At 41.2% G+C, this 24,702-nt stretch overlaps 1 protein-coding gene across 1 annotated transcript; it reads left to right on the top strand.

Annotated features, from left to right (window-relative positions):
• Positions 1–561: 561 nt before the first annotated feature.
• On the top strand, positions 562–24,702 carry LOC146308986 (neurexophilin-1). The gene is made up of 2 exons (XM_084744041.1): positions 562–1,113; positions 23,142–24,702. The coding sequence occupies exons 1-2, from the start codon at positions 1,057–1,059 to the stop codon at positions 23,913–23,915; spliced, it is 831 nt and encodes a 276-aa protein (XP_084600167.1). The 5' UTR covers positions 562–1,056; the 3' UTR covers positions 23,916–24,702.

Below are 24,702 nucleotides of genomic sequence, written 5' to 3' on the forward strand. Positions count from 1 at the left end.
TACAGTGCTTATCTTAGTACACTTAAACTCCTGCTGCTTCTCTTAAAAGGGGATGCGTGCCGACCACCATCCTCTGCAGTGGAAGAGAATCATACAACCCACTTCAAACAATCTGAACTGTCCCTTTAACATCCATATGACATGAGAGTTGTTTTTGTTGTGGGTAAACAGACCCAGTTTCTCCCAATCAATGATTGTCACCCACCTGCAGCGATGATTATATTTAATGACAGACTGGGTGATGAGAAATGCCTAAAATGTTGTCAGTGGATTAGTGAGGCAGGAAAATTGATGTCAGAAATACTGGTGAGGGACTGCAAAATAAAAACACAAGTGGAACAGATGTTTTTTGTTTATCGTGCTTATTTATTTATCTGACTGTGAGCTGGATGAACTGAGAGAAAGTGGCCGAAAGAGAGAAAGTGGGAGATGCTGGATAGGTTGAGAGAGATGGAGATAAGGGAGGGGGAGAAAGGGGGAGAGAGAGAGTGAGAGAGAGAGAGAGAAAAGAGATTGGTGGTGAGAGAAGAGGGGAGAGGCACACACACACACACACACACCACACACACACACAGCACACAGAGGGAGAGAGGGAGAGTAGAAACTGTTAAAAAACGTGTGTTCTCTCCTGCTCGTCTCAGCATCGCTCAGTTCCTGCAGGAGGCTGCAGCTCAGGATCTCCACTGGCACCGATGACCAGACATGATCTCTCCCCACTCCCCTGTCAACCCATTCCACACTCTGAGCCGGCTGGGATCTCTTTACTGGTCTGCATGGATGATACCAGTTTACCGCATATTCATGGATTTCTCACACCACAACTAATCTGACTCAGAAACACACAAGACTCCAAGTGGGTTCCAGCGTTTTGTGGGAGCTGCAGTTTCAGCCCGTCTGTGGACATGGGACCGTGCGTCAGCCGAGAGGGATCCGGCTCCGGAGGAAGAGCATCTTCCTGAAGGAGGACCAGCCCGTGTGCGGGAGTTTTTTTTTTTTTTTTTAATTCTTGTGTTTTTTGCTACCGGGGAGGGGGAGCTGAGGGTTTTACGCGCCGGAATGATGCGTCCCAACCGCGGCTTCATTCTGCTCCTCCTCAACGGAACCGCTTGTTTGGTAAGAAAAGAGTGGGAGTGGAGGGGGAAAAGTCACACTGTAGTCACATTACCTTTTGCTGTCCTCTGTCCAACACCTCGCACCTGCGTCACGAGGCACGGGAAGCTGTCTGCACCAAAAACTTCCAAAAACTCGCGAATTTGAAGTAGAGAAAAATCGTGCGGAGGCTGAGGTGGTGCTGATCCAGATGATAAATCTGCAGACGTGCGGGTCACTTGTGCTCCTCGCAGAGATGCAGAGATAATTCTCGCCTGCTGTGCTCTTGTTCGCGTTAGCGCTGATGCCTGATGTGTTATTCTGCCCCTGATTCATAATGATCAAGTAAATAACATCCACTTTGACCCTGCTCGGCGCAGACACGGCGGCTGCACTGTCACTATTCCCAGCGGATACTCGGAGCGCACCGAGCATCACTGCCCTGCACTCTGCGCGTATCTGGAGCCACATCGGTCATCCTACATCATCGTGTCACTTTAAAGTAAATAACTGAGCATCAAAGTAGTTATTTTCACCTAAATAAGGACAGCAGAACTGCACACAGGTGATATAAATCAATTAAACCACAGGGACCTTCCACCATGAGCCAAACAGGCTAAATAAACCCTGCAGAAGCATTTTAGATATAAAGTTAAAGCTTATACTTCATTAAAGCTCGTCTCAGCCACCAAACTGCACACGAAAATATCTGTAAACTGTAGAAAGTGAGTTTAACCTGCACACATCTGGCTTCAAATAAAGAATTAATCAGGTTTATTATTCATGTGCATTTGCTGCAAACAGCTGCACCAGCAGGTTGCAGGGTGACGACCATGTGGTTCTACTGAAAGATTTACTAGAGAATCGTCACTATTAACGATTATTTTCATTATCGATTACTCTGTTGATTAATTTCCAGATTAACTGACATTTGCTTGGTTCTTAAAATGTCAGAAAATGCTCTAAAGCCCAAAATGACGTCCTCAACTGTCATTTCTTTATTTTAAAAATGACTCGAAATGATGAATTGATTATCAAAATAGTTGGCGACTAATTTAATAGTCAACGAATAATCGATTAATCGTTGCAGCGCTAATTTCGACAGATGATTGGGCACTTTTTCATGACACAGATCTGCAGGAATACGAGACGAGGACTCTCACCTTCATGTCTGATATGATTGAACTAGGTAGGTGAGTGAAACCTCTCACCAGAACAACCCGTCTCTGTTCACTAACTGAGATAACCAATAATACTGTGAAGCACAGCTGCAACCATGAGTCGATCAATCGATCAGGCAATCAAAAGACTATTTTGATAATCAATGAATCGTTTCATTTAGTAAAAATGTCAGAAATGTGCTCATTCCAGCTTCTGAACTGTGAGGATGTGCTGCGTTTCTTTGTCATTCATGACAGTAAATGACGAGTCTTTGGTGTTTTGAATCGCTGGTTTGACAAAAGAAACAATGTGAAGGCTTTAGGAAACAGTGATGAGCATCTTTCACTATTTTTTGACATTTCATCCACTAAACAGTCCAATAATCAGGAAAATAATTGGCAACTTAACTGATAATGAAAATAATCTTTAGTTGCAGCCCAAACATGAAGTAATACTAAAAAAATGAAGGCAGAGTCAGTGGGATTTGTCCATAAACGCACCAGAAAGATACCAGGATGTTAAAAACTGACATTTATAATCAGAAAAATAAGTAAATTCAGTCTGAGGGCAGCTTCTCTGCAGATACAAACACCACCACACACTTGTCATGAGTGATGGTTGAAAGGGATGATGGTTAAATGAGTCAATACACAGTTTTTTTTAAGGAAAATGCTGCATATTGTACCTTTAAAGTATATATTTTATGTGAGTGAGCCGTGACCCCGTCCTCAGGACCTCCACTGACCTGTAGCAGCAGATGTGTGAGCAGGAACAGCCTCTGTGGTCTTAATGAACACTTCCAGCATTACATAACCTTACAATCAAATTTGGATCAACCCCCCTCCTCTTTCATGTACGCTTGCAGATTTATTAAAAAGCAAGCCTTTAATGAGAAATCAGCTCTTGATACACATGAGAAAACTTGAACATCCTTCTGCTCGGAAACCCCTGGGCTGAGTATCAGCGGGCCCAGGAAATGAGCAAGCTCCAAAAAGAAAGGGAAAAAAAAACCTCCAAAAAAGAAAGACGTGGAAATATTGAAGTGAGGCTGAGTGCTTGTTTGATGCACGCGTTTGTGTCGACATCCCTTCAAGGATGACCTTGGGGCTTTCATTTAAGGTATTATTCAGGTGCTCAGAGTGAAGTAATGGCCCTTTTGGTGATGTGGTGTGGCTGCAAAAGACTAAACACACACAGATTTATTTAGCCGAGCTGTTTCAACAGATCCGAGGAAGAGGAGACCACACGCTGACTTAAAATAAGGGGGATGAGCGCCTTTTCAGCCGTTGTATAACTAGATACAAGTGTGTGGGATAATAGGCTTAACGCTCACTCTTGTGTTGTCTTGGTTCTGGGAGCAGTTTGTGAGCTGCAGGGCTGCAGCCTATTGTAACCTGAAAGGTCTGTGGCTAATGATAATGAAATTAATTGGGCCTTTTTCTCCCTCTCCAGACCATGTATCTATGAAAAACGTACATGACATCCCTCAGCAGGAGATCTTGGGTAATTCATTAGCCCCATGACATTGATAAATTATGGAGCAATTAATAAATTAAGTAACTTTTTATTATGCAACGGAGCCGTGATTAATAATCGTATAAGCCTACCATGCATTAAAATTCGATTTGGATGATTTTCTGTTGTAATAGCTCTGCAATTCTCACAGAGGGTTTAAGGTCTCGAGGGGCCTTTTGCAAACGACGATTTATACAGACGACTGTTAACACAAGGTGCCACTCCGCTTGTTTGTGTGATGAATGATGAGTTTCAAATGTTAATTATTCTCTGTATTTGAATCGGAGGCTTTATGAATAATATAAACCATCTCAGTTGTATAATTGACTGCGTGAGAAATTATGTTTATTTTTTGCGGCGGTTTGAGTTATTTTTCTTCTGTGTTTCTCAGTGAGTTGGCTGGATTTGTTTCAGTGAACTGAGGGGATAATGTGCAAATGTCAAGAGGATAATGTGTGGAATATTTAGGAGGACAACTCGATTTTTTAAGTGTCCTTCCACAGAGCTGCCACTAACCATTGTTTTCTTGATGAACTGATTAGTTGTTTGGTCCATAAAATGTTGATGGATGTTTTCCTCAAATGTCTTGTTTTGTCCACAACCCAAAGATATTCAGTTTATCGTCATGGAGGAGTAAAGAAACCAGAAAATATTCACACCTGAAAAGTTGGAATCAGAGAATTTTGACTTTTTTTTTTTTTCATTTAAAAAATGACTCAAAACGATGAGTCGGTTGTCAAAATATTTGGTGATTAATTTAATAGTTGATTTCAGTGTCATGAACTGTCAGTTTATTATCAGACAGGAGCAAAAAAAATAACTTAAAAAATGACTGAAAGTGATTAATCGTGAATAGCTGGTGATTAATGGTTGCAGCTCTGGTTTCTAGTCTCCTCTCACTGTCAGTGCAGTTAGAGGTCAGTTACAGATGAAGAAGAGCCAAGAAAGGAAACAGATAAATTACTTCCATTATTGATAGGGCTGCATGATATGGTTAAAAAAAAATCATATTGCGATTTAGGGCTGCAATATTTTCATTATAGATTAATCTATTATTATTTTAATCTACTGTTATTTTATTCAGTTCAGTTTACTGTTTATTCAGTTTACTTGTGTAGAGGAGTAAAGAAACCAGGAAGTATTCACATTTAAGAAGCTAAAATCAGAGAATTTAGAATTTTTCTTTCTTATAATGTGACTCAAAATCATTAATCCTTTATCAAAATACTTGCAGATTAATTAAATAGCTGATTAATGATTGATTAGGTCGATAGGGCTGTACGATATGGTCAAAAACAAAAATCATGATTCGCTGTCTACTGTCTTGAACATTACAACCACGCCCTCTGCTCGCCATATGTAGTGTGAATCCAACACCTGTGCAGTGCACACGCAGCCTGAAATGCAGATATAATTACCTTCACAACACTTTTAGCAACAAGAAGTCGATAATTATCCTGTAAATCCCTCCAAACCACCTTCCTGTTGTTTTGAAAAAAAAAAGAAGAATTTCTCTTAAGGCAATCACGGCTGGTTTCTTTAAGTTACGGAGACCATTTATCGAGTTTTTTAATAGCTTGTCAACCGTTCTTCCTGATTGAGAACCATATTTCTGCCCTGTTACCTTATCTCACTTTGCCGTACTTGGTAAATGTGTAATCTGTCCTGCTAAATTTGAATAAGCTGGTTCCTCCATAATCTGTAACCTGCTAATTAACAGTGTGAACCGCCCCGTTTCATGTTGTGGGTTTGTTTTCTTCCCCTTAAAAAAAAAAAATTATTATTTTATTTGACTTAGTTGTGATGCTACAGTAAAAATATGGTGATAAAATCATGATGATGAGACATTTGTTGAGATCTGTACCAAAGGTAACATGCCGTTTTAGCAAGATTTTTAGGTATCTGCAGTATTTTTATTAGAATGTTGTTTTGTCACATTTTTTTTCATTAAAAAACTGCAACCTCTGCAATTTGCTATATTGCAATTTTATAATATTTTGATTAGCCCGAAATATCGATGAATCTGCTTTTTATTTTGACGATTAGTCGATGAATTGTTTGGTCCTGAAGCCCGAGGTGACGTCATCAAACAGACCAGGAGAAAGTGTCACATTTAAAAAGCTGTGACCCTCAAATGTTTTGCAGTTTTTGCTCGTTGATAATCAGCAGCTATTTTGATCATCTCTGTCACCTGACTGATCATTTCAGCTCTAATGTGAAAGTCACAGTCTATATGAGGGCATAATTGAGCAGATGCAGCATATGTGAGGTGAACTGAGCTCACACTATATGCAGAGGAGAGACAGGTGCCTATAGAAGGTATGTCGCCACGTTGAAAATAGATGGCGCAGGTACAGAGCGGCGCAGAGACAAAGCAAGTGAGAGGAGGTGTAGGTAAAGTAGGTGAAGTGCAAAAAGAAAAAGAAGGAATGAGTTAAACATCTGCCTCGGTGGTTTACACACCTCATTTACAGTCATCACAGATTCTTACTCCCTTTTGCACAGAAACATCCAAGAAGATGCTCTTAATCCACACGTAATTACAACTGCAGCAGTGTGGCTGAACACACGACTGACGAAGTGAATACTCCGAGCGTGGGGGGGGGGCGTTGGGGGTGAGGTGAACGACAAGCGCTCTTCCCTCCTTCAACAGTCTGAATAGCCGCCAACAGAGGAATGAAGTGGCCTGGACGTGGCATTGAACTCTGCTGCTGCTCGCTCCCTCCCTCGCTGCAATTACTCCAAAATCGCTCCACTTTCTCTAAAAGTACATTTTTGCTCTTGCGCCTGGTTCAAGTATGATTTCAAATAGGTGCAATTTTTTAAACATAATTAGAATTTTACTCACTCAGCACTCCACAGGGAGACATAAATGTTTGCACTTAACACACGTGCACGCCCACAAGAAGAGCTTATTTATGAAGGTATTCTGACCTTGTACGTGCTGTAACCTTCCTGTGGTAAAGATCGCCGGGGACGACGCTCGAGCTCGGCCCCTTTCGCACCCGCTCACACTGAGCTCACAGCTGCTCTTTCACGCAAGAATTTTCTGGAAAGGATGAGCCTCAGGTAGCCGCTCTGTGGCCATGAGAGACAGGAGAGGCTTTATACTCCCTCTGATTGCTTTCAGTGCACACGCAGACACTGGCCATCATGCTTGATAGCTGAATTTCACCTCTGTAGCTGTGTCACTTCTTTTTTTGCAGATTGAATTTCGGTGCAGACATTCATACATATTCCAAGGTTTATGTCAGTGCCGCACTCTTTTCTGTGCATGTGAAAATATGAAGGAAACACATGTGAGTTTGCATGGAAAGATCTTGTGCTGTTTCTGTCCCTTAACTTTCACCATCACCCTCCATTTGACTTTGCCAGGAGCAAGGAAACACTGTTTAAGACGGCTCGCCAATTAAAAACAAATCATGTTCTTACAGTGAGAACCTCACAGAGCCAAAACCCCTTTCATGACAAAGAGGGGTTTGTTATTAGGCTGCACACGGAGCGCCAGAGCAATAAGATATTTGAATCTTAAAGGGACACTCCAAAATCAAAACGACATTTTTTTTCTTCTTACCTGTGGTGCTGTTTGTCATCTAGACTGTTTTGGTGTGAGCTGCCAAATGTGGGAGTTTTTGGTTGTAGAGATGTTTGGATTCTCTGAACTGATTGGTGCTAAAAAAAAATAAATTTTAAAACTCAACAACAATGCCTTTTTTTTTTTTTCAGAAATCATGATCCTTGGAAGCTCAGGCAGGTTGCAGGAACACTGCAGGAGTGCAGAGCATGCACAACACTGTGAATTGACAATAACAAGCAATGATGAGTCGTGTATTATAAGATGATCAGCTGTTTATAACTGTCAATCATGTAAAGTTAAACCTGTTATCCTAAAAACTAAAGCCACTTCTCTGAAAGTTCACACTCTGGACTCTGGCAGACAGTGAGACAGGCAGTAACTGAACTCAAACTCCATTCAATTTGCTTAATTTAACGGTTACAAACAAATCTACTCCTCCTAAAGATTATTAAGGACTTCTTACGGCTCATAAACAGACACTTACTCATTCTGTGAACATTTGATATTAATTTGAACTCTAATGTGAAACAGGCATACAACTGTAAAAAATATATTACAGATTTCTCCTTTTAAATTTTTCAAATGTATTTTCTGGTGATGTGAGCAGCACAGAGAGCCATTCAGTCCCATTATATCTCCAAAGCTCTGCAGCCCACACAAAAACAATCTGGATGGATAAATAGCACTCCAGGTAAGAGGACAAATGTGTATTTTGAAATTTGGGATGAACTGTCCCTTTAACATAGAGTAGCAGTGCAACAACTCAGACAACAAAAGGCATACAAATCTAACCAAGCCTGCCTGTTCTTTGCCTTGAACACCACAAGACAGCACGGTGCAACAATGCACAAACACACACGCGCACACTGTGCAAACCTGAATATGTGTGTGTGTGATTACAATGCAGAGGCTGTCTAGCACTAATTCTAACCACATCAGACTCCTCTCTATGTTTTGGCCTGTCACAACGTCTTACATTCATGTTTTCAGATACCTGTCCCCCTCGCAGGGTCGCCGACCTTGTCCACCCAGATACATCCCCAGCTAAGCAGAAATACCACCTTAAATCCTGAGAAAACAAATAGAAAAAAACCCTCACTGTCTGATACAGCATATATTGCATGCAGACGCAAATGACAGAGACAGCAGCAGCAGTGAATACTAATTTTATTATTATTTTTTGGGGGCTTTCTCGCTCTCTTGCCATCATTGTTGCAATCTGCATGTCAGAGCTCATAAGCTTCCACTCTCCACCTCACATTCCACACACACGCAGGCAGGAAACACAAAACTCATTCATAATTGTCAAATTTCTATCACGAGGGAGGGTTTGGAAGCAGACAGGAAGGTTTACTGTGCTGCTGCTGATGATGACATCTGGCCTCTACTTTCCCCCTGTGGGTAGATTTAAAAAAATCACCAGGGGGCGATTTGAGAGGGACAATTATCAGGTCGTGCCATCTTCATCATCATCAGCGCAATAATACACACTTCCCTTGTTAGCCCCCCCCCCCCCCCCCCCCCTCCATTTAAATAGCACTGTTTAAACCTGAGACTTGAGACAAACAAACTAATCAAATATCCAAATGAATTCAAATAAACGTCCATCCACTATTAAGAAAACTCATTTCATTTTATCTGAAAAAGCAGGAGTATAATTGTTTTAATAGATAGTGATTTTGAGAGCCTCTTCAACACAGCTCCTCTGAGTAAAACATAACAAGTTTAACTGGAAAGCTGTTAACTTTGTCTGGAATTGCAAAAGAAAATAAGTCGTAAAAAAGCCCAGCGAGGGACGAGAGTCGAAAATTAGCTATAAACTCTCTTTGAAGCATCAGTTTCAAACTCTGTATTGGAAATTATTAAAGTTAAATTGCATCTTCCCTATCAATTCAAATAAATAAATAAATAGGATGCTGAATTATTACAGTGAAGTTTGGGTGAACACACATCAGATACAGAAGACATTTCTCATTATTTTCTTTTGATTCAGGAACCACACTGACACTCATTTATTCAGGAGCAACAGTTACACAATTAAACTATTAGTTGGAAACTATTTTCTAATCGTTTAAGATATTTTTCAAGCTAAAATGCCAAACTTTTGCTTGTTCCAGTCAAATGTGAGGTTTTTCTTTGTCTTTTAAAACAGTAAAATGAATTTATCTGGGTTTTGACTGTTACTTTGACAAAAACAAGGAAATTAAATATTGAGCACTTTATACAGTGGGATTGTTGCAGCCTGAAATGCCTGATTTCATGGCAGGTTTTCAAAAAACTGGGACACATGTTGTGATGTTTTTAGGCTTTTTTTTTTTTTTTGGAAGCAATGAAATTGCTAGAGGAAATCTGCAAAAAAAAACAAACAAACAAAAAAAAACGTTAATGATGATTATTCTTTGTTGTCATTTTTTTTTTTAAACAAAGGCCACTTGTTCCAGAGAGAATAAAACTGTACTCTGGTCTGAGCGTTCTGAGTAACCTGACCAGGATTACAAAAAATTCTAACAAAATCTGCTTTATTTGTAAATGAAGAAGTGAACCTGGGGAGTATTTCACCAAGAAGCAAAATCTTTTTTTTGGAGCTCAAACTCAGTCGAAACAGCAAACACAAAACTGTAACCTGCAAACGTGCACAGAGCTTTGACAAATGTCACTAACAAGGACAAAGACTGTTCTTCTCAGCACCTGTGACAATAAAACATTGAGTCAGCTCACTGACACATGATGATTGGTCAAACCTGTAGAAAAGCTGCAGCGATTGGATGAAATTGTGAGGCAGATTTCACAGGAATTGGTTGAATTTGTGATAACTGTTGCAATCACAACTTCCTGTAGAGATTGTTTATGGATAAAATTACTTGAGACAGTAACTGTCAGAGTAATTAATATTGAATATAATTCTTGCAGCTTTTGACACTGCCACTGTTTTCAGAACCCACAAACTGCAGATTGTTCAGTTTCAGAGTTTTTTTGCCATTAATTTCGTAAACTTTTCCCTGAGCTCTGAAATCAATGTTACACGATTCCTCATTCCTAACAGCTGGCATCCTTTTACATCAGTGGAAGAGTACTGAAAAATCAAGTGCAAGTACTGTTACATCACAGGAATATTACTCAAGTACAAGCAAAACTACAGGTGTATTTTTATGAACTACTCAGGAGTAATTCAGACTGAAGAACAGAAATCACTTTGATTGAATGTTGCTGCTGATGATGCATCAAACATCTTATTGGAGCACAAATTCAGTCAAAACAACAAGCACAAAATTATAATATAAAAGTGGACGGAGCATCAATAAATGTTAACAAAGACAAATTCTTTTCAGGACCTATGAAAAAATAAAATAGAAGATATAAATGCAACAAAATTAAGTAATCATAATATGAAGCATTGAATTTGTTCACTGAGACGTACACCTTACAGGAAGCAAGATGATTGGTCCACTTTGAGAAGTTTGGACAAAACTGCAAGGTCATGAAAAATTTACAGGGATTGGATGAATTTTACGTGAATTGTCACAACTTCCTGGAGCGACTGTTTTATTGTGAATATGCATAAATGAATTAACTTGGTTTACACAGATAATTGCAGGATTGTTATTTGTCATCCTTAAATTTGATTTGTCCTCTTGGAAAACCACATGAGAGCCTCTTCAGCTCTGTTGGCTCTGCACATCTGGTGTAACTGTATGATTCTTTCCTTGTGTTTTGACCTATTTTGCTCTGACTTTTTTATATTATTTTCTATTTATGTAGTGTTCAAATAAAAAACCCAATAATGAGGAAGCCCAAAAAACAATATATAAACATGAAGGAGCTGTGGCTGGGATGAGCTGTGCTGCTGGTGTAATCATGGACCACCTCTGTGGCTTCCTGCCCGCCGTGTAAAACAGCTTGAGTTATGCACAACCACAGCGAGAATGACCCCAGAGGTGAACCGCTTCCCCCCGTGACCACTCGCCGAGGAAGCCAACGGGGGACGCCCCCCTGTCCGTCCACCCCCTCCTTCTGGCTCCCAGCAGCAGTCGCACAGAGACTGAGAGAGACAGACAGGGAGAAAGCATGCTCCCTGACACACTGACAGCCCTTCACAGTGAAGCGCCGAGCTGTCCTGAGACAGAATACGTTGTCTGCTCAAAACCAGCACAATTTATTGTTGTGGCATTGCTCTCTGGGAGACTGCAGGGGAGACAGAGCAAATCCTGGAAGAATATCTGTAGGTTTGTCTGCCGGTTCGGGTAGTGAAGGGTGGATTACACTGCACAGCTTAAAGAAAAATGACTCGTAGCCTTGGGTAGAATGAGTGGGTATAACTCCCGGGGGATCCAGATAAAGATGCGCTCGACTTTCACACAGAGGAATAACTAAGGATGGGAAAATCCATAACAGACGTTTTAATTTCAGAGAGCTTCTGCTGGAAGTGACAATAGTAAAAGTTGTTTTACTGCATTGTGAAAATGTTATGGAAAGTGTCAATATAGAATGAGATTTTCATCGTTTCAAGATCTGTAGGCATCCAAACAATATTAGAAAAGGCGATGCGGGACCGGGGGACCGCGGCTTTATTTGAACGGGGAACACCAGGCTGTCAGTGTAGTTTAACGCTGAGGGAAACTGAAGCTTTTCCGATGCCGCAGGCTCCGAGCTTCACGCTGACCTCATCGCGGTGTGACTGGAGCCGCTGGATGCCGCGCCAGAACGAGACCCCGCTCAAGCAAAAGCCCATTTATATTCTCAATTCTCTCACAATCTGTAAACAGTCTGTTCTGCGTCGATGAACATCCAGTGTGCAGTTCGCCAGCGCGCCTGCCCAGTGACGGTACAGTGATTTTCAGGGTCAGAGTGGTGCACATGTCCAGACGAGGCCCACTGAGGGTCTTTACTGGGGTTTCCAATTAAAGCAGAGCGCAGCCACAGGGATCAGGGAATTTGGCTGAGCTTGAAAGAAGAGCGTTTCAAGTGTAATAAATGGATAATAGGAACATTTTTTTGCAGAGTGCAGTGATTTCTGAATTGAATTGAGAACGTATTGCTGTGTGGAATATAGGACAGCAATGACTGGCAATTATTTCAACCTTTTATTTCTCCAGGAAATGTCAGTTTGAGCAGTCATGCACTTATCCATGCCCCACTTCACAGTGGCCCCTGTTGAGAGCGGTCGTGTTTTCTATTTGACAAAGGTTGCCGACCTCAGGCGCAAAGTAGATTTTCTTCAGTTCATTAAAAAGTGGCATATGACTGTTTTAAAAAATGACACACACAAGCATTTTCTCAACTGTTGCCTCTGTAGTTAAGGTTGTTTTTTTTAGGCGACTACTCAGATAAAGTTCCTGTAATCCTGTCATGATCATGTCTATTGAAAAATGGGTCCAAACATGTGAAAGCAGGTGGAGCACACGGGCGTACGTAGTGCGCTCCACCTGATCGATCAGTTGTTTGGTCAATAAAATGTCAGAAAATATTGATTAGTGTTTGTCCACAACTCAAAAATATTCGAGAGGAGTAAAGAAACCAGAAAATTTTCACATTTAAGGAGCTGAAATCAGAGAATTTTGACTTTTTTTTCCTTTAAAAATGACTCAAACTGATTTGGTTTCTGAAAATAGTTGATGTTTAATTTAATAATAGTTTAATCGTTGGATTCCACTCAAATGGACCCAAACAGCTTTTCCTTTTACTTTGAAGTTGCGTCAGTTTAGTTTGACACTTCCTTTAGTTCCATCGATTTCACTTGTCGTTAGCCATCAGCCGTTAGTTAATGAATTAAGGAAACACAGTTGCCAGTTGCCACCTCTTAAAGATGCCTTGCCAGCCCAGTTTTTATTAGTTCTGGTTCCAAATAGAAATAGAAGTAGAAAAGTTGGTCTGGATGGAAACTCTGAAGTCCGAGTGGAAGTGAATGCAACAGTATAACACAAATAATTTAATGTTCAGTGAAAACAAGTTTGAAGATTTAAAATGAAAATAAAACAATTTATTGCCACCTTTAGATTAATCTATTCAATGACACTCACATGCAGGGGTGGAAGGTACTTGTAATAAGTACAAGTAAAAGTACAGACTTGAAAATCTGCTCATAAAAGTACATCATGTATTGTACTTAGTACTTAATTATGATTTTGAAAGTAACCTAGTCCAAACCTTTCATCTGCATTTCAGTAGCCAATCAGATGATCTGACTGCGAACAGGCCAATGAAAACCAGGCTGTATGGACGAAAAACTAATGAATATTTAATTACCAAGTAATGTATTTGAAATTTCTTAGAAATGACCCATAAATTATCCCAAAATTTCAGGGTTAATTATGTGATAATAATGAAAGATATCACATGATTAAGTAGTACTAACCAGCTATTTACCATGAAGTTAGATGACCAAAGTAACTAATACTCTGAGTAGTTTTTGAGACAAGTACTTTGTCCCTGCATGGTTAGAGAGGAAGCTGTGAAGGTTTAACACACAAAGAATGAGATCATCACCATCATCAATACTTTATTCTAACAGGATGTCTTCCTGCTGAGGACAGTTTGTATTCACCAGACTGCTAGAGGTCACCTGTCACTTAACACACAGGTTGTTTCATGAGTTTGAACAGTGTTGCTCCTCTGGTGTCAGTCGAATCCCTTTGCAGTTCACACTTTTTGTCAGGATGCGTGTCAAATGTTTCACAAGTAAGCACTTGTGATCAGATTTCACTTCTCGGCTCACATTTGTTTTTCTGTGTTAAAGACTGCGGCTGAGCAGAAAAAGGAAAAGTTGAGCTGCAGGAGCAGATTGCTGTGTCAGTGTGGTGCTTCCCTGTTTGTCTGAGCCGTGTGGCACATATGCAAATAAATGGTGTTTTTGAAGGTTTGTAGTCTGCATGCAACCTGTGAAGCTAGACAGAGCTTCAAAGCAATCAGGGGTGCCTCCGTGTTCGCCATACAAATGTGAACACATCTGGCCCACCTCTAAATGTCACTGACATGATGGAGTCCCATTGCATTCTGGTTGCAACTGTGGCAGGTTTGAGACAAAATCATCACAGCCCAGTTTGGATCTCGTTACTGAAGGAGTCTGTAATGACACAGCATGTGACAGGGACTGCATGAGTTCACGTCCTGCTCTCAGACTGCTGTCTGTCTCAGACGCTCTGTAACAAAACATTTCTACAGTGTTGATATGAAACATTAATTAAAATGATTGTATAGTGGTTATTCTTTAACATGACAGGGACATTACGTTAGAAAAGTAAAAATATATTTGACTTTCATTTTATGAAAATTAGAGCTGCAACAATTATCGATTATTAAATTAATCACTAACTATTTTGATAATTGATTTAAATTTAAACCCTGCACACTGTGCTGGCACAGAAAAAAAATCAATTAACTCTGTCTGTTTTGCTGCTGAAAGCCAAATATCAGGCAGGAAACTAAAGAATAAACTGAACTGAGGTACTGAATGGTCCCTTAGTTTCTGTTTTTTTTATAGCTCTGGTACTTTTGATATTCTAATGTCTGAAACTCCATACATGTGCAGTCTTTGAAATTCTTCATAATAAAAGCCACCCAATATTTTGTTATGTAAAAGCTTTTATTGTGAAGCAGCAAAAATCAGTGAATGTTGGGTTTTCATCAGCAGTAATTTAACAACAGGAGAGAAGCTAAACTTCAAACCACAGAGATTCAGTTAGAAGCTACGAAAACAGCAGAACTAACAGAGGTGCTTAAAAATGCTTTTCTTTCTGCTCTCCTGCACAGACATGAGAATAAAAAAAACAGATGATTGACTCCTTTTCCATTGCTGGTGGATGAGTGTACATTTCTATTTTTAGTGGATTTAGTCACCTGCATATACACTCTAATACACTTTGTTTCCTGCTTCCTGGTGAAGTTGAAAGAGTGAAAATAATAAGTACACATTTTCTGGCACACAGATGGCTGTAGTTGACCTCTAACTGAAACATATTAACTCAAATGTGACCACAGCATTTAACCTTACCTGGTCCAATTTCAAATTTGATTACAGTGACACATAAGTCGCATCTAGAAGGGAACCCCAAAGATTTTGCAAGAGTGATCATTTTAACCCAAACCATGATCGTTCTCTAACCCTTGTGTGAGTTTTGCAAATCAAATGCGCCCCTCTAGACACGACTCTGACTCACAGGAGTAAAACCATCTAAATACATTTTTTTTCTAGATCTGGAAGGATTGAATGCAGGTGTTTGTTTGACTGGAGAACTTTCAGTGATACCTGGAACTTCAGTCTATACCTTAAAGGTACTGAGTACTGATATCTAGTCCTATTTCTCCAGGTTATGCATCCATAAAAATACTATTTCAAACTCCCAACACACATTACAGCAGAGACATATGTACACATTGCAAATCTTGGACCAACCCCTACAAATCAAGGGTACCCTTCTCCACACGACTCTGACTCACTGAGGAGACAGAGGAGGACGAGGTCGCGGGTGACATGACATTTCGTGCAGCTGTATTAGTCTCTGGTAGACTTTGAGAGTCGTAGGTTCTGTACATGCTGCATAGCTCCAGAAATGTGTCATAATTTGGGTGAAATATGGGAGAATTGTGACCCTGGGAGGAAACCGGGAGAGGTCAATGAAAAACAAGAGTCTCTATTAGATACACTCATTCATAGTTGTGGGCTGCACAAACCATTGCCTTTTGATTTAACCACTTAGCACCTTTACTGAAGCAATTCAGCTGCTTTGCTTAAGAGCATATTAATGAACAAGAGAGCACAATTCATTTGCTTTTTTGTTGGGAAGTGAAACTGGCAAGAGTTCCAGTGTTTGTGCTTTCAAGCTGGTGGACGTGTGTTCAGAATCCAACAGATCCAGACTGGCACGTTACGCAACCGCCCTCGATAAGACAGCATCCATTTGAAGCTTTTTATACCTGAACCTCCATGAGACAATAGCACAGTCCTTCCAGTTTTTTTTTTTTTTATCCAGACAGGTGTGAATACTGTAGCAGCAGTTTAATCAGCTCTCTCCCATCAGCCCATGCTCTCTCCCTGGGGAGAAACTGGGGAGAAAGCGTCCCCTGCCACCCCCACTGCACCGCCAACTTGTCAATATCTTATAATGTAAAAATGTGATAGCCAATTCAGAGCCCTGCTTCTCTCTGAGCATACAAAATGAGCTCGAGTCCACCGGGACGACACCACTGAACCTGTCCAAAATGAGCTAGGAGCGCAGGTGGAGGATGCAGAAAGACACACCAGATCTGGAGAAGAGTTTAGAATAAAAAAGATTCAGCGTAGTGAGTTTGTTCACACACTGCAGATCTAAGCTCCAGTGACCCCCAAGAAGCTGGAGTTAATTATTCATTACGAGTCAAATGGCTTGTTTCTTGTGAAATTACCTTTCTCTCTCTCTCACCTCCTCTTGGATCTACACTAGCCAGAAGAATAATTAGTTATAAGGGCAGAGCCATTTTCAGACTTTAATCATGTAACAGAGAAGTCTCCTGCAGTGAGCATATTAGATCTGGAGACGAGGAGAGAGACAGAGAAGGAAAAAAAAAAAAAAGAATAAAGCATTGACGAACACTTAAGAAATCTGAGCTGCCTGGGTCTTTAATTAAAAATTGATGTCATATTAGAGATGAAGATTTCGACTCAACAGCCAGAGGAAGATGGAGTGCTTATTGAACTTGTCAGCTCCCCAGGACAAGCACATGCTTTCAGCCCCGCTGGGCGGCTCAACAGGCACATTCTCTGTATCTATCAATCAATCAATTAATCAATTTACTTTTCTACAAATTATACCTCCATAAAAATATTATTTCACCCTCATTACGCACACCCAGGCTTGGGGAGGAACATGTAGAAAGATTACATAATTCTGATCCAAATAAAGGGAACTGTGCTCCTTTACAACAACAGAAAAAAAAGATGTAATCAGATTACAGATACATTTAGTTAAAGTGGGTCTTATTGGCAGGATTATGATTTGAAAATAGATGTTAAAATAAACACCAAAACACCACTAAGGCCTCAGTGAAAACAGCCAATCTTTTCGTCCATTCATTATCATGGCCTCTGGTGAGAAAAATACTTCACTGGGTGGAAAATTCACATTTTTTTGTCTTTAAATCAGAAAAAAGGGACAACATAACAGTACAGAGACTGTTCTGCCTCCAGCTGTGAAAATACTGTCATTATTTAAGAACTCAGCATCTAATTTAAAGAAACTTTTACAGCAAAGACCAACTGCTAACGCTGACTGCACAGAACAACCTCTAATGTTACCTCATGTTATAGTAAACTAAACAATCTCACCATATTTTGTATTGAGGTAAATGTAACTTAAAGTAATCAAGTTAGATTACTTTGATACAATTAATAATTACCTCTTTAAAAATGTAGTCAGCAACCGAACCCAAGTATCACAATATTGTGACCTCCAGCCACTCGGTGGGGTCGTTCTCCCACTCTGATGGAGGCCGACTGAAAGAACCCATGATTCTGATTTTTTTTCTATGCAACAACGCCGATCATTGATTGGCAGACGTAGCCTGATTGTTTACTTGACTGGCCACAGGAGTTTGGTTCCTAATAGCTAATAGCCGGCAAAGACCGCAGAATTTGTAATGCACGGCTCTTCAAATTGCAGCGGTTGTTTTCACCCAAAAAGCAAGATGCAGGAGAAAAGTACCAGGATGGACTGCTCTCATCCATAATGCTGGTTTCCAATAAAAATTGCTCACACTGGAGAAGCTGCAGGTTTTGACTGATCAATTATTATTTCAGCTCTAGTTCCCCCATTTCTGAAATTAAACGTCTCCTTGTTCATGTTCAGGAACTGACTGAGTCAGGTGTGAATACATGAACTCGAGCGCGAGTCTAATTCTAGAACAATATCCGACGTCTCCGGTTGACACACTGGTCTGTCACCAGTCGCCTGCCTCCATGAGAGTTACGGCACAGATCTCACTTAAGTGGCTCCCTGATCTCTGTGCTATATTATGGCAATAGTGCGCTTCTGTCACCAGGGTAAAGGGGTTAAAACGGTGTACCTGTCACTGTAACAGGCTGATTATTGCCTGTGGAGCTGGCAGGCTTGTGAGGATGGCTCTCCCTCCCCGTGCTCCCTGCTGGGAGAGAGGCCTGGGGCCTGTGCTCACTGAGGCTGAATGACTCACAATTACCACAGCGACAGAGCCTGCAGCCACATCCCATCCTCTCCAGCCGTTTCACTGACTCACTTAGCGCACATGACAAATGACAAAATCACCCCGAACCTCCGCCCCCTCACTAAGACCTGATTGCCCATCGCCCACACTTTGCCTACAGTACTTAAAGCTGGGATACATCTTGCCAAGCTTCATGAAACAAAACAAACTTAGTCTCAGAGTAACTTGTTCTGGCCTTTCAAAGCAACATTTACTGCATTACAATATGCATGATGCTTTAACGTGCATATTTTACTATGACTTAGTGAGCAGGAAACCTTTGCAGCCCTGGAAATACTCTGAAAACACTTCACTGTTCACTGAGAGAAAATAGTTATTATTTGTGGTGCATGATCAAATTATTACTTCTTGGACTTTTAAACAAGTGAGCGGCATGTTAACTCTGAAAGTGCTCTGCTGTTAACAAAACAGTGCCGGGGTCCGCCTGCTAGATGCAAGAATATTCCACTAAAGTTAGGCAACACATTAATCTTTTGCAACTGTGAGAACAACAGTGAACTGCAGGGTTTTTCTACACCATTTCAACTTGCTTACATTGCATAAGTCAAAGCTGGGAGCCTGCTGATAGTAAAATCTTACACCTCATATACTCTCCTAGTTAAATGCAGAGTACGAGAGAGTTGTAGCAGTATGCAGTTTTTTTTTCACAGTGGAGCAGAAAAGTAGTGATTTTTATCATATTTAATGATGAAAAATATGTTCTGTGCAGCTCAATAATGAGTGACCTCTGTGACCTGTGAAATCCACTGTTCACCAGTCCAGGCAGCTTTATTTACATGATGTAAAAACTCACTGTGCCTCAAAATAAAAAGTAAAGACACCTCATACATGACAAAAGCATATACAATAGCACATAAGAATATTTCTCAAACTTCTTACACCACATATCACACTAAATATTTAATTCTCCAGGTAGATATGTTTTGTGCTGTCTATGGAAACTTCACTTTGTTTTAAACATGGCTGCTTGAAATATTCTGCTCCTGATCTGCACTTCTCTTCCATTTTGGAGCCACGATTGCAGTGTTTTTGAAGAATTCATTTTCAGCGTCTTCATTTTACCTCCGCTTACTATCTTTCTCTTACAGTTCAGTCTCTAACTACTGGTGATAATGGCTGACGTATGTTTGGATTGTGACCAAGTAGCAGGCAGATATTGAAACAAAAATCCAAGAAAGACAATTTTTTAAAGTTACTTAAATGTACTTATAAAAAGTTCTGTTGTATTTTGATAGTATTGTATGTTTCTAAATATTTTTTTTAAGTATTTCTTACATTCCTCTACATACCACTAGAGGGAGCTCATGTACCAGCAGTGGTCCTTGTTCCTGAGAATCTATGGTATATAAGATAAGAAATTAGATAAATAAAAACATATAAGACAAGATAAAAATGCACAGGATAAGTGACCACCAGCAGCGTTTCAGAAGCGTTTCAGCAACTGAGCGTTTTACCCACCTGATTATTTTTACTTGCTCTGATTTAGTTGATTAGTTCTTCTTTCTGTGCTCTTTGTGCTTCTACCATGGATAAGCAGGCTACGTGGTTAAATATGTGGTTAAAAGTCTTTATGATCGTGAGTCTGCACGGGGTCTTTTATTTTGAAAATTATCCAGCTTCTCCCTGCCTTTTTTGTGTCTGACTTCCTGCCCGTTCGATCTGCTCTGTACTAACTGACACTGCATCCGTCATAACTAGACTTCCTGAGGAGAACTCAGATCTTTAAATCTTTAAAATCTTAGAAACGTACAAATTAAACATCAGAGGACCTAGAATTGACCCCTGAGGGACTCCAAACTGAACGCCAACCTTATCAGAGTCAAAGTTTCCAGTGCACCGGATCTCCTTGTGTGCAAGACGAAGCAAAAATAATATAACAGGCCACTTATGAGAGCATCCACCTGCAAAAATTACACCACGGTTGTATTTTAAGGCATCATGGTGGTTTGGGCAACCACACAGTATGTGTTCTCTCACTGCAGTGATCATTACAGCTCTGGCTCAGGTTTTTCTTCTCTTTTTTTTCACAGCCATATTAAGCTCATTTTAACATTTGTCTTTGACAATGATGCTGCACACTGAATCTGACACCTCCAGCAGTGCCAGACACTTAAATCTTCTGTTCAACAATAGCACGATGCTCACTTCATCTCTCCTCCTGCAGCCTGGCCTCTCAGGCTCCCTAATGAAGACTGTGCAGGAGAGGGAGGGATGCCTTACTCAATATGTAAGCTCCAACAAAGCATACTGCAATATGTTTTTGCTCAGATATGAGTGTTGGCGCCATCTGAGAGTCACTCCAGACAAGCGGCGATGCTGGCAAAGTGATCAGGATCTTAAAAGCAAGGGGCAGTTCCATAGAAATCAAGAGTGGAATATTTTTCAAGAACCCTAAAGGGCCTTTTTGTAGGACACGGCGGGGGCTCTTAAGTGCTATCTGGGGAGGCAGACCGAGTGCTACCCTCTGTGCCCAGCAGCCACCAGCTCACTGAAGAACAGAAATCAAACACAAACTAGTCCTTCAATAGGAGCCGTGGGGAATGGTGTATTTGTCATCAAAGTCATCCTGCCTGGCCTCGAGTCCCCTTCTGAAAAAAACAAAGATACATTTGGAAAGATTAAAATCAATACATCTTCAGCTCATCCAAAATTTTTGTTCATTATTAATGAGTTTGGGATTCTGGAAGACGCTATCTGATTCAAGAAGAAGGAGTCCTTGTCAGGGCTGTGATCGGCCCCCGCGGGGCGGCTGAAGGATCTGAGCAGCAGCAGCAGGCAGGTAACTAGAGGAGAGGAGAGGGCGTCTGGCCTCGAACACCCCCGTGGTAATAGGGCCAGATTAAGGGAGAAGCGGCGCCCTCTCATCTGAGTCCAAACACCAGACCACAACCACATCAGCGGGAAATCCTCGCAAGGCAGTTGAAATGCGATACACGTTGTTATGAAAGGAAATACATGTTTTTAGAGAGACAGAAAATCAATATCACTGACTGACTGCAGCGCAAGTGAACAAATCTGAGCGAGCTTGAAAAACCTGCATAAAATGGAATAAAAATGAGTCAGACTTAATAATCCTGACTAAGCCTGTATAAGGAAGCTCTGGCAGTCAAGACAGTAGATGGATCAGAGCACAGACAGGAATGCATGCATTATGCATCATTGTAAAATCTCTGCGGGTGGAGCACACACACACACACACACACACACACATACACACACACACACACACACACACACACAAACTTATGCCGCCATTCGCATTTGCATCGCTTACTGTTCACGTTTACTACGACTCAAAATTCACAAACGACGTGTGTGTGTCTGAGTGTGTGTGTGTGTGTGTGTGTGTGTGTTCTCCGCTGCCAAATCTAAAGGACATAATAATGCTGGATGCCTCTATGGCACATTAGACAGAAGCTACCTGTTAATAGATCATTACCGTTGAATAATTACCCATTACTTTGCTCTCACATTCACACACTCTTCACAAAGCTACTGCTGAGCACAGCAGCATTATCTTATCTCCTTCAGTCCTCTTCCCCTCCCCTCAGTTGATGTTAACATCTGACAGCTTTGTGTGTGTGCCGATACAGATTTTCTTCCTTTAATTAAAACACTGGAAGTCTTAATTGGACATTACACTTTATTCTTCGGCCCCCCCACCCCTCTCCGCTCGCCCACCTCCCCTTCCTCAAACACTTTGATCCTCCGACCAAATCTTTCGAGGCAATAATAGTTTCGCCTGTGCTCACTCGCACCGCAGTGCTTAAGAAGCAGAAAAAGCTCACTTTAAAACAGGAAACACAGCTCACAGTTTCTCCCTTTAAGATTTTATATAAGAGCAATTTCTCTCCACTTAGATGATCTTCAAGTGACCTTTTCCAACTTTGTTCCTGTGAAAATGAGAGTCTCTGAGAGGGAAACATTAAGAGCGTTCATTCAGTGATGTTTTGGCGATGTAGAAATGAATGTTTTATAACTGTTAGCGTGAATCCCGCTCCCTTCGCTGCATCCAGACACGTTATAAGTGCATAAATCAACCTCCAACCTCTGTTGTCAGAGAAACAAGTCTGGAAAGCACTTCTTAATGACAGAGCTTTATTGTTTTACAGGATTATAGCCTTTGCAGAAAATTGTCCACCCTCAGAAATATTGATTAAACTGCCCACGGACCACAGGAGTAACACGCTTTATGTGAATTCAGTTTTGGTGTGGATTTTATTTTTGAATCTGTTCTTTGATCCCTCTGGCCTCGCCGGTAGCTCGAGGGAGGCATATGAGCCCATTACTACTGAGCTAAGGGAATTACATGGGCTTTGTGAAAACTAGACATAAAGGAGTATTTTCTCTCACAGCAGAGGTAAACAAAAAAAATGTAATAATAGCAATACCTGCAAAATTTCAACCATTTATTTATATATATAACATTGATAGAATGTCACGGTTACTACCACTAGAGGTATGAACGGTAAATTAAGTATCGATTAAAGCTTTAATTTGTTTTCTGTCCACGTTTCTTTCTACCTGGCTAATAACTGCTTACTTTCTTTCTCTATTTTCCCTTTCGATCCCCACCTCCTCTCATCAGGTGGCCCTGGGTCAAGAAGACGACTCTTCCAGCCCCAAGAGCTCTTCAGACGACTCCTCCAAGACGGTGGGCCTCCTGAGCGGGCAGGCGCCCCTCTCTCCTCTGAGCCGCTGGATGCTTCACAGTAAGAGCCGAGCCGCTAACGCCACCTCTCTGGAGCTGCCCTACCGCTCCCCGGTCCCTTTCTCCAAGCAGGAGTTTTCTAAACAGGAGTTCTGGGAGATGCTGGGCAGCGACCTGCTCAAACCCGACGCCTCCAGCTCCAGGGTCAAACGGCGGCCCATCGTCAAGACCGGCAAGTTCAAGAAGATGTTTGGCTGGGGAGACTTCTATTCCAATATCAAGACGGTTAGGCTTAACCTGCTGATCACCGGCAAGATCGTGGACCACGGGAACGGCACGTTCAGCGTCTACTTCCGCCACAACTCCACGGGGCAGGGCAACATCTCGGTCAGCCTGGTGCCACCGGTCAAGGCGGTGGAGTTTGACCTGGAGCGCCAGAGCGTGGTCTACCCCAAGGACTCAAAGATCTTCAACTGCCGCGTGGACTATGAGAAGGTGGATCGCAGCAAACGCACCTCGCTGTGCAACTACGACCCGTCCAAGACCTGCTTCCAGGAGCAGATCCAGAGCCACGTGTCCTGGATTTGCTCCAAGCCTTTCAAGGTCATCTGTATCTACATTTCCTTCTACAGTACGGACTACCGCCTGGTCCAGAAGGTTTGCCCGGACTACAACTACCATAACGAGATGCCGTACCTGCCCTCGGGCTAGAGGACTCGAAGGGGGGAGGAGAGGTGGGAGGGGAGAGGAAACGGGGGGTGAGTAGGAGTGACTGCAACACATGAGGAGGAAACCAGGGCTGTGAAAAGTCCTTAATGCCACTGTGGCAGTGAGACACCTTAAAAGAAGCCCTCTCTGTAGCCTGACTGCTGTAAGATGTAAAAACATATATGCAAAACAGAAACTACAGTATGCAGATAATGAGGCATTGGGAATGCTTAAGAGCAGCATTCATTAACCGGACTGAAAATCAAATATCGCCAACACGCACATTCTTACCTCAATCCAGTTTCTAAATGCCAACTTTTCGCCAGCTATTTCTCTCTTCCATTAAGTCATTTGTGAATGTTGTCTGAATGTCCTTTTAATCACCCTTTACAAGATTGCTCTTTTGCAAAGTCACCAGGCAGTATTTGCAGTGAAAGCACACATTTAAATGCTGTGATACGATTCACCAGAGAGTTGTATACAAATTCAGACTTTATTACAAACATCATACAGTGTTTAAAGATTGTGCACTGTAAAGGCAAAAACACAATACTGATTTAAAACGTAGTAAAACGGAACACAAAGCACCGTTTTTCCTCAGATGAATGTAAAGTGTAACTAACCACAGCATCACTTTTCTTTTTTAAAGAGAAAAATGTGAAAAGTTCGTCTTCTTGCGCATCTTTTCATCTCCTGTCCACATGACATGTAAGCATGCAGCCACGTCTCCCAGAAATTACATTTCTATACTGCTGATTTGCAACAGAAAATTCACAAAAAATGTTGATAG

This window comes from Lutjanus erythropterus, chromosome 19 (genome assembly GCF_056507025.1).
Source record: "Lutjanus erythropterus isolate fLutEry1 chromosome 19, fLutEry1.hap2, whole genome shotgun sequence".
In the NCBI taxonomy this organism is placed as follows: Eukaryota; Metazoa; Chordata; class Actinopteri; order Lutjaniformes; family Lutjanidae; genus Lutjanus; species Lutjanus erythropterus.